Raw genomic sequence first — 10,999 nt, forward strand, 5'->3', positions numbered from 1 at the left:
AGCCAAGAAATACCACAGAAAATGTTACAAGCCATATCACTCACTGTTTCTTGGCATGAAGCTTTGGGTTATGAGGAAAGACTACGAACTCGTAAATATATGCTTTTTGAAAGAGTAGGGATGGAAAGAGAGAGGAAAGAAAAATTGAGGCAGGTGTTAGTTCCCCACAGTGGCCAGGAAAGAGTTGGATTTGTGATCAGCAGGTACCATCTTTAATCCATGGAACACAGATTGCTCTACTCTGGTTTCAAATCCAAGGACCAAACAAACCAGTTGTGTTCCCTAAGAATGGAGAACTATCACTCTATTAGGAGTTCCACCCCCACAGCATCAGTGGGCTCATCGGACACCAGCTCACTGTAGAAGCAATTTGACAGCAGAAGAGGGAAGGAGAAACAGATCCTGGATCAGACATTTGCAAACATTTTCCTTCAATAAAAAGACCACTGAAAACAAAATAAAGAAAAATGTGTTCTTTACCTATCTCTTATATAATTTTCATACCAGTAGTACATGACTTTTATATATTAAGTCACTTTTCAGACTCTGGAGAAGTACTTATATATGATTGTTTGGTTTCTAAGGAAAATGCAACTAATATGGCAAAATTGCACAAAATGTGTAATAAAAACATAATGGTAAATTCAGTCAACATTCGTTGAAAGTTAAATAATAAAATATTATTAACCTATATTTTATTGAATCTTTTTTTCCTAGGGAAATATATAATTCCTCTTTATTACACAAGCAATCATTCTGGTCTGGGTTATTACTTAGTAAACTAAAGTATGATGCCTGAATATGGATTTTAAAATGAAGTCAATATTCTAGTAACATGAAAACTTTCCCCAAAACTAATAAGAAATATAATCTGCATGTAGATTCTTCTCAGAATAACATTATCTGAGGCTTTCTTCAAATACTCCTTTGCAGGAATTCAAGCTCATCTCACGTTGCAGCTACACAAATCCAAAGAAGCACAACTATCTGTTCAAAGCTAAGCATGTCTTTTACAAAGCTAAGGGCGAGCCAGGCTCGGTGGTCTGAGCCCGCGGGTTCGAGACCCGCCTAGGCAGTGAGACCTCATCTTTACAATAAACCAAAAATTCAGCTGGGTGTGGTAGCGCACGCCTGTAATTCCGGCTACTCAGAAGGCTGAGGCGGAAGGATCGCCGGAGCCCAGCAGGTCGAGGCTGTGGTGGCCGGGAGCGGCCACTGCACTCCAGTCTGGGCGACAAGTGAGACTCCAACTCAAAAAAAAAAAAAAAAAAAAGCTAAGGGCCCATACATTAACAAAAACCTTTCAGAAGAGTTTTTAAAGCTCAACTACAATGTAGCAACAACAACAACAAAAAACACCCAGAAATCCTATGGAATAAAAAATTACATCTGAAAAGACTCCTAAAGAAAATACATGAAATAATGCTATTCTTTTCTCAGACATTCCTACCTTGTCTTATGAACAATACAGAAATAAACCTAGATGTCTTTGCTGAGTGTGTGAGTTAATATTATTTTTGAAAATTATGTAAATTAATATTTCTTTGGTAAAACCATCAATAGGATTTCCACTTCAATAAAAGACTTTCTCTTGCTTTCTGAGCTATTCTCACTCATTATTCTTGCAACTCAGGTCCACCACAACATTATCAGAAGAGTAGAAAAGTGACCACAAATTGAAAACAAGGCCAGCAGGAATAATACTTCAATTAAGCACACCAAGCTCTACAGTATTAATTAATTACACATGGCAATGCTCCACCATGATTCTTAAAAATCAGTGAATCCAGGTTAAAAATGTTTCTTTTAATGCCAATGATCTATTAAATATACTGAAGCAAAGGTCTGATATCTGTGCCGTATTCAACTGATAATCAAATCGTATGTATTGAGCCATACAATCAACCGATCCACATAAATATTTTCATTTTCTGCAAATCTACTGCCTTTTGTTTCAAAGCAAAATTGTGTTTTATATGCTTCAAAAGCATTACTTCACTTAACCCTCATCACAGTCTTAAGGAGCTGAACAAGGAGAGGTAGGAGAGTGAGAATGAGATGCTGGAGCCAGCCTCTACCTGAATTTGGATGCTGCTTCCTCTACTTCTAGCTGTTGGACTTTAGCTTTCCTTTTTGGTGAGACAACCGCGACTCAGATAAATAGAGGTAGAGCCAAGTCATTCTCAAGAACAATTGTTATAGGAAGCAAGAACAATGGAATACAAGACTCCCAATGGAAAAAGCAGACATTTTTAAATGCATCATGTGTTTGAGGGTAGGGTATTGTTCAAAAAAAGACAACTCTAGTCAATGGTAGCACCAAATTAAACCAAGCCACCTCAAATAAGTGTAAAAGCTAAGTAAAATTTTTGTACTTGTCTCAAGCAAGTTTCTTAGCTACTCTGCTCCTCACTAGATTGGACTCCTAAATTCACCATCAAGAATCACTAAGTTCAACATTGGTAAGTACACAGTAGAGACAACCTTAACTCCAGTTTTCTGGTAGAGAGATAGGTGAAGGTTTCAAGATGACCAGGTATTTTGGTTTAAGTACAAGGTAACCAGCCAACACAAGTTTTTAACTACTGCTTTTGAGATTTTACTAGGAACAGGAATTTAAAGCCCCTCATATGGTTGCCTGTGCTGTGAACCAAGAAGACAGTAGGAGATGTTGTGAGCCAAGACAAAAGGGAAAAAAAAAATCATAAATGGGGAAGGCAACATTAGAAAAACCTGAGTCAGCATTTCTAAGGGCAAAGATATATCAATAGGGTAAAGATACTTGTTTGCTTAAAAATTTATAGTATGAAGGATTTGATTTGTGATTCACTAGCACAGCAACTAAATAACTAATACATGGTAAGGGAACTCAGGAAGATTAAATTTGTGCCAAAGGGTTTAGCCTACCAGCAAAAGAATTTCCAGCAAAGGTATATCTTCTATAGGAATACTACTTAACCATATCTAAACTAACCATTTAACAAATCTTTTCATTTCTAACATTGTATGATTCTAATATTTATAGCTATTGGATGTGTCTTAAACTGTTTCCTCAAACAACAAGCAATTCAAAATTAGTTACTACATTACACTACTTGTGTTTTGTTTTGTTTTGTCTTGTCTTGTTATGTTAGAGCTGGGGTCTCACTATATTGTCCAGGTTGGAGCACAGTGTCTATGTACAGGTGTGATTATGGCATACTATAGCCTTGAAATCCTGGGCCCAAGCAATCTTCCTACTTCCTCAGTAGCTAGGACTACAGGTGCTAGTTTTTTTGTTTGTTTGTTTTTTAATATCCAAACAGTGCTACAAACATAGTAAGCACACTGTTATAGACCAAATGTTGTTATGGTGGAAAGCTCTGCAAATACCAGTGAAAATCATGAACTGATTGTAGGGTAGATTGTTTCATGTAAAAATGATAGTAATGGATGATACAGACTGAACAAATATTCTGGAGAGAGAAACACAGAATCACCATTAGACAAATACCAATAATAACTTTCATGAAAGAACCATCAATGGATGCTAACGTCAGTGGGAAAAAGAATTTTAAGAAACACAGGATATTTGCAAAGTCTGAAAACATATTCCTGCAAAGTACATATTAAAATAAACAGTGACTTTACAGTGTAATAGCTTTAAGCATCAAAAAAAAAAAACTAAAACTAAAATAGTAACTTTAAAACAACCACCTTCTGAGCACAAATCAAGGCAGATACCACCTTAACCAAGTGAATAAGGTTAACATCACCAATACTAGGACATATGAGGTCATAGACCCTGATATGACACACTAAGAAGGGCACACCATGATTTGGGGTTATTTTTGCCAAAAATGTTTACCCTCAATCTAATGAGAAAAGAAACATCAAACACAAATTAAAGGACATTCTATAAAACAACTGATCAGTACTCCTCAAAAGTGTCGAAAAGACAAAGAAATGGCAAGAAACTGTCACACATTGGAAAAGACTTAAGACATAACTAAATCCAATGTGTGATCATAGAAAAGAAAAAGAGCATTAGTGAAAAGACTAGCAAAGTTTAAAAAAGAGATCTATAATTAATTAACTATATTGCATTAAAATTAAGTTCCTGATTTTGACTATTGTATTACGGTAATATAAGATGTTAACATTAAGGAAATTTGGATGAAGGGTATATGGGAATTCTCTGTAATATTCTCCAACTGTTGTGCAATTCCAATAAAGTATAGTTTTTTATACTTTAAAAAACTATATGTAAGGAATAACATATAATCATATATGTAGGATTTGGGCAGGAAATCATAATGTAAAATATAATGTTATAGGTAACAGGTGTTGGGAATGGAGGCTTCTACCTAAAAAGAAGGTCCAAGAAGTAAACTGGAAAATGTAAATCAAAGAATGTGTCCTCAGCAAGTACTAAAATACAATACAACCTATGTTCTAGGGACCAAAGGGCCCATTGCAGCAGGGCCTTGAATAACATCATTTCATTCAACATTGTTCCATTATAACATTGATGGGGGGAGGAAATCAATTCCTGTTTGGGGCCATTGACTATGTGGAGCTTGCATGCTCTCCCCATGTCTGTGTGAGTTTATTCTGGGTATTCTTGTTTCCTACCACATCCCAAAGATGTGCTGGTGAACTGGTGTGTCTACATTGTCCCAGTCTGAGCAAGTGCGGGTGTGTGTGCGTGCCCTTTGGTAGGATGGTGTGCTGTCCAGGGTGGGTGTCCCCCTTGTACCCTGAGCAGCTGGGATGGGTTCAGGCCACTAGAGATCTTGAGCTGGAATAAGAAGATTCAAAAATTAATGAGGGAATGAATACAAATGGTTGTAAAATAGAAATTCATAAAATATGTGATAATCGTACAAATGATGACAATAAACGATGCAGTGGGAAAGCACTCAGCAAGCCCACAAATGCTATTGTTTGTTTTTGAACTGCATAGTGGTAGGCGGTGCTCCTTACAATTTTTGGCTTACAAACATTTATTCCTTGATTTGATCTACAACTACTCCAACTTCTACCACTCACTGAACCATCAAAAATTGGATAATTATTTTACTTGTTTTTATACATCTTTCTTAAATGTATGTATAGTTCCTACTTATTTCAATGTTTAACATTAGAAGCACTTTGAGTTTTTATTTAATCGTTTCCTAATGTTTTTAAGACCAGAAATATGCCACAGGAACTTAACTCTTGGGTTCTTAATCCATGGTAAAATTGGTTTCACTATATATCATTATGCATAAAGTTGCAGTTTTCAAGGACCTATTGATGACCGTAAATGATGACCTACTGTACTTAAGATTGCATAATAGAAAAGAATAGAATGAGGGTGAATTTTGGAGTTGTACGATATTGGAAATCACAAAATCCTACCCTTTCAAGTGAAAGATTCTGAAACCAAGTTCAACATAGTGACCTGAAAACATGTAATTTTGTAATTTCAATGAAAACAAAGAAATCGTGAAAAAGTGAGGCTACCCCAGAAGCCTCAGAAAACAAGTCATAAACAATCTAAAATAAAATTTAAATGAAAAAAAAAATTTTTTTTTTTTGAGTTGAAGTCTCACTCTGTGGCCCAGACTGGAGTGCAGTGGCTGCTCCTGGCCACCGCCGCCTCGACCTGCTGGGCTCCGGCGATCCTTCTGCCTCAGCCTTCCAAGTAGCTGGAATTACAGGCGCACGATACCACGTCCGGCTAATTTTTTTGATTTATTGTAGAGATGAGGTCTTGCTCCCCATGCGGGTCTCGAACCTGCAGGCTCAGGCAATCCACTCACCTTGGCCTCCCAAAGCGTGGGATTACAGGCTGAGCCACCCAGCCCAGCCGAAAAAAAATTTTTTTCATATGTTAGGATAGAAAAGGACTTCCTAGGCATAAAGGCAAAAATGTTAAAACAAAACAAAACAAAAAACCATAAATTTAAAAGTTAAGCATATCAGAAACAACATTTAAAAGCAAATAATTGGGAAAATATTTGCAACAAATATGATACATAAAGGAACAACATCCTTAACATATGCAGACCAGTAAATAATGAGTCAGTAAACAATAACAGCAAACACTCCAATAGAAATTAGGCAAAGGATACCAAGCAGGTAATTCCAGAAGAAAAATGGTCAAAAACATTCGGAAAAATGTATACTCTATTATAATTTTAAAATGCTGGTTATGAGACATCCTCTTGATTCAACATATTAAAGATTAAGTTATAATTATACTCAATACTGGAAAGTTGTAGAGACACTCTCATGTTTTACTGGTAACAGAATAAGTCCAATCTTTTTGATAGTCATTTGTCAATACACATCTAAATCATTCAAAACATACTCTTTGATTTGAAATAGCTAGTGGCTGTCAAAGTGTGTTTGTGGACTCCTGGAGTCCCTGAGATCCTCTCAGGGGCTGCAAGGTCAAAACTTCTATTTTCATTAAAATAATAAGACACTATTTGCCTTTGCTCTGTGTTGTCATTTACACTAAGGTGCAAAATTACCAGCTCCTGAGCACAAATTGAGGCCAGGCACTATAGCTGCACCAGTAGTCACTGTATTCTTCACTATCACACTCTTGGAAGAAAAAAAAAGGTTGTTTCACTTAAGAATATTGCGTACTAATTTTATTAAACCTCAACCATTGTATACACACCTTTTAACATTCAGTATGACAAAATAGGAAGTAAATACAAAGCACGTCTACCTCACATCGAAGTATGATGGTTGTCTCCAGGGAAAGCACTTGCATGATTATTTGAGAGCTGAACTAGCCACTTTTTCTATGGAACACCATTTTTACTTGAATAAATGATGAACAAAGTATGATTATTCAGATTTAAGTATCCGGCAGACATTTTCTCAAAAATAAATAATGTGATACTGTCATTTCAAGGAAAACAACTGATAGTGTGCGTTGTCAGTGATAAAATTTGAGCTTTCAAGGGAAAATTCAAATACTAGAAAGCTCATATCCATCACCATAATATAAGCTTGACAGCTTCCAATCTTAGACTTATGAGATAAGTGATGATACAAACAAACGTGATTTTTGATATTGTATAATCAAAGGTGACATTTCTAAGATTTGCATGACTCACAATCAACATTTTACAAATGGAAATGCATGATGGTAAAAATCAGGTATGAGCAAAAGATCCATTCAAAGTTCAAAACAGGCCAATGAACTGTAACGTAACATACTGCAAAAAGTTCCTTGATCTGGTCTCTAATTTCAAATTGAAATAAATCTTTTAAGAAAAATACTACTTGTTGAGTTTTATATAATAACAAGTATAGCCATGATGACCTGAAAAGCCTATTAAATTACTCAATGCTTTTTTTTTTGAGTTGGAGTCTCACTCTGTCACCCAGACTGAAGTGCAGTGGCCGCTCCCGGCCACCGCAGCCTCGACCTGCTGGGCTCCAGCAATCCTTCCCCCTCAGCCTTCCGAGTAGCCAGAATTACAGGCGCGCACTACCACGCCCGGCTGATTTTTTGATTTATTGTAGAGATGAGGTCTCGCTGCCCAGGCGGGTCTCGAACCCGCGGGCTCAGGCAATCCACCCACCTCAGCCTCCCAAAGGTGCGGGATTACAGGCTGAGCTACCCAGCCCGGCTCTCATTGCTTTTCCAACTACATATCTATCTGAGGCTGGAGCTTCTTCATAGTCTTTAATAAAAATAACATACTGTAACAAAGAGATTTGCAAAAGTGTAAAACAATGTCATTTTCTCACTACAGTTTTGAATTTATGGTTATCATTCATAAAAATATGTTAACAAGTAATTAGTTTACTATTTTTTAATAAATTGATAAGTAAATATTTTTAGATATTTCTCAATTTTAATTTATATTTTGGCAAATATCAAAAGATGTAACTCACATAAACCAAAGTTACTTGGTGGTCTTCAATACTTTTTTAGAGTGCAGAGGGACGTATAAACCCAAAAGTTTGAAAACTGATAATATGGCCTTTCCCCACTTCTGATAGTCTAAAGTAAGAAAATAAGCGTTATCTCTTGGCATTATAGATGTGTGAAAAAAGTTGTATCAAAAAGTTAAAGAAAACCTTTGATGTTCAACAACAAGAAAATGGATGGTACATAAAAAATATGATATGATTGGTTATTTGAAACAAATTCTGAAGGATATTTTTATGATGAGAAATGCTCACAATATATTGGGGAGAAAGCAAGATATACACTATATGAGCAGAGACAGTAATGTACTGAAAAAAAAAGACTAGAAGGAAAAAAACAAACTCACTGTAAGTGAAAGTCACACACCAAAAAATAATAGCTATTTATTATTAATATTAGAACTAGTCAAGGCAGCTTAATATGGAACTCTGAACTGCATCAAGAAACTTATATTCTAGGCACTGTTTGGCCATTAAATATCTCTTGAGATTTTTGGCAAGTCACTTAACCTCTTTAAACTACCAGAAATTCTCTCTGAGGTTCTTACCCAACTGATTCTCTGATAAAATGAACTATAACACCTAAATGGTGTTCAATACCTTTGCAAGAATCATTTAAGGTAAATCAGGGCTACAGTGAAAATTAGGAAACCAACACCAATACAAACTATTTACAGAATTTGGATTCAACCAACTAAATACTTCTTTAATTTCTTCTTTTGAAGTAGTCTGGCTTCTCTAAATAAAGCTTGCTGTGGAAAGAGTTAATTAGTTATTTCCTGAATGGTATTTGGGAAAAGTGAAAAATATTGGTTATATCATGAATAAGAAAAGAGTATAAGAGAATAAGCTAGACAGCATGGTACCCACCAGGAAGGGAACCTTTTGTAAGTATTGATAAGAGTACTGGGAGAAGGCAAGGAATTTGCTATGGGAAAAAGAAGAAGGGAAAGAGAAGAGAAGGCGAAAGAGCAACAAAAACTATACATGTATATAATGAGAGCAGAGTATTAAAATGTATGCTCTATCTTAAAACTGCCCAAAAGAATTGACTTATCCCCTTGACCAGCCTTTACCCATTCACTGTTCATTTACAGAACTGAAAAGAATTAATGACAGAAAATTAAATTCCAGTTTGTCAATTTTGTTGCTTGTTAGCAAGTCTGACAAAATCCTAAAGTCTATAATAAGGATAAAATATTTTCCTACATTAAGTCTTATTGAAAAGAGACCCCTTCATTTGACAAACTAGGGAATCCGAGTCCTCCAAAGAACTGAAGTCATAAAAGATCTTCAACTTATGCTTCAGCTTGCACTTTAACACCCATTAACCATCCAATAACCACACTTTCCTCAAGAAAATACTTCTATGGTGGTGTATGCTCAAGGGCTACACATGAAGGAAGGGGAAGCTCTCCATTAGAGATAACCAAGCTCAGTGCCATGAAACAAATGGGTACAGGTTTGGACTTCGTTTCCAATTAGAAAAAAAGTAAATAAACATTCTATACTTTTAGCACAGCATAACCACAATGACCTGGTTGTCCTGAACTGGTTCTTCATATAACATTTGGGTCTCAGTTACCACATCTTTAAAATGAGGACTATATATTACATAATAATTCCCAAAGTCCTTTCTTAGAAAGTTGGATAATCCTCAAATCACTGGGAAAAAAAAGTGTCTGGGGGAGGAAGGAAGTATAAATACCCTGGAATGTGTATATTTAATATATACACATATACATATATGTATATAAATGTAGTATGTGTGTGTATATATGGGGAGAAAAACGCGTGTAAGTGTGTATATGCATATGTATATATAGAAGCATTCAGATCTGGTAGTTCAAATGGCCAATGAGTGGAGACTAGAATCCCGAAGGTACCCAGCTCTCTGACTGGATTGGGAACCCACTTCATTGCACAGACTATAATAGGAGTCACTTCCAACAGTATGAGGCCCCTTTAGGCCTGTGCTCCCTTGTTTGTTTCAAATGGCCATTTGGAAGAGGCCCCCCAATGCCTCCTTTTGAATCTACAATTCATATTTCCACTTTGAATGAATGATGGCATCCATCATTCATTCCTAGTATCTGTCAATTAACCTTTGGACATTTGTGGAGCACCCACTAGGTGCAGCCATCACCTAGTACATATCAAGTTTTCAGTAAACGTTTGTTGCCTTGAGTTTAGTTGCAAAGCCTTGGAAGGTTGCAACGGACTCATTGGTTAGGAGTTTTGTGTAGAAAGCAGGTTAAGGAAGAAACCTATTTCTCCACGCTTGACAATCTAACTCCTGACACTCGTGTTCCTCCCCACTCATGTGTGACACGTGGTTCCTAAGCGCTGCCTGGGCGGCCCAGGCACTGCCGCTGCAGGCAAGCGACTGCGAGAGGGGAGAGATGGACACTTACCTGGGGAACCTCTGCTTCAGCTTCCTCAGGCTCTGCCTGGTGGGCGGCACAGACACTAGGCACTGGGCTATCTCGTCGTACTGGGCTTTGGTCAGTATCATGTTGGGCCAGGGACCAGAAGGTAGCGGGGCAAGGAAAAAACACCCTAGGGCTCGAGCAGCCTTGGTGCCGGGGAATGAGGGGTACGCACACAGAGGCACGCCCGGGGTCTTCGCCTTCCTTGGTTTGCCCCGATCCCCCCGTGAAAGCACACTCCTAGCGGCAAAGGCGGGGCTGCTACTCGCTGGGTCGCAGGCTTCACCCGGCACCTCCGCCGCGGGGGCGGGCTGTATACGGATTGCCCGAGCTCTGCTTACTGAGCAGCCGCAGTGGGCCCACCCGAAGGCAACTAGCCGCCATGTCAGTTAAGGGCAAGCAAAGCAGGAAGTACCCGCCTCGCTGGGAAAGGGCACTGAGCCGGAGTCTCAGCCGGCGGCTGTCCCGGGCAGCGCTCACCCGGGATCGATAAGGGGTTCCCGTGGAGTTCACAATCTCCAAGGTACTAGACTCCCAGGAACCTGGCGCACAGGCCGGGCGGCAGGTCTCACGGAGGCCCCGCGATCCTTCAGCTGGAGCCCCCGAAAAGCCACAGCTAAAGCGCGCGATTTGAATTCGTCTCCAAA

At 38.0% G+C, this 10,999-nt stretch overlaps 1 protein-coding gene across 8 annotated transcripts in view; it reads right to left on the minus strand.

Moving 5' to 3' along the window:
• CUNH15orf41 (chromosome unknown C15orf41 homolog) overlaps positions 1-10,699 on the minus strand; it is a 240,435-nt gene extending 229,736 nt beyond the window's left edge. For 6 of the 8 annotated variants that reach the window (XM_008071303.2, XM_021719166.1, XM_008071300.2 and 3 more), the window contains exon 1: positions 10,338-10,693. In XM_008071303.2, coding sequence (XP_008069494.1) covers positions 10,338-10,438 — 101 coding nt within the window. In that variant the 5' untranslated portion in view covers positions 10,439-10,693. Of the gene's footprint in view, positions 1-10,337 lie in introns of all 8 variants that reach the window. The other 2 variants (XM_021719167.1, XM_021719168.1) reach the window with 1 other exon arrangement.
• Between the last annotated feature and the right edge of the window lie 300 nt (positions 10,700-10,999).

This window comes from Carlito syrichta, unplaced genomic scaffold (genome assembly GCF_000164805.1).
Source record: "Carlito syrichta isolate Samal-C Ts95f unplaced genomic scaffold, Tarsius_syrichta-2.0.1 Scaffold314286, whole genome shotgun sequence".
Taxonomy (NCBI): domain Eukaryota; kingdom Metazoa; phylum Chordata; class Mammalia; order Primates; family Tarsiidae; genus Carlito; species Carlito syrichta.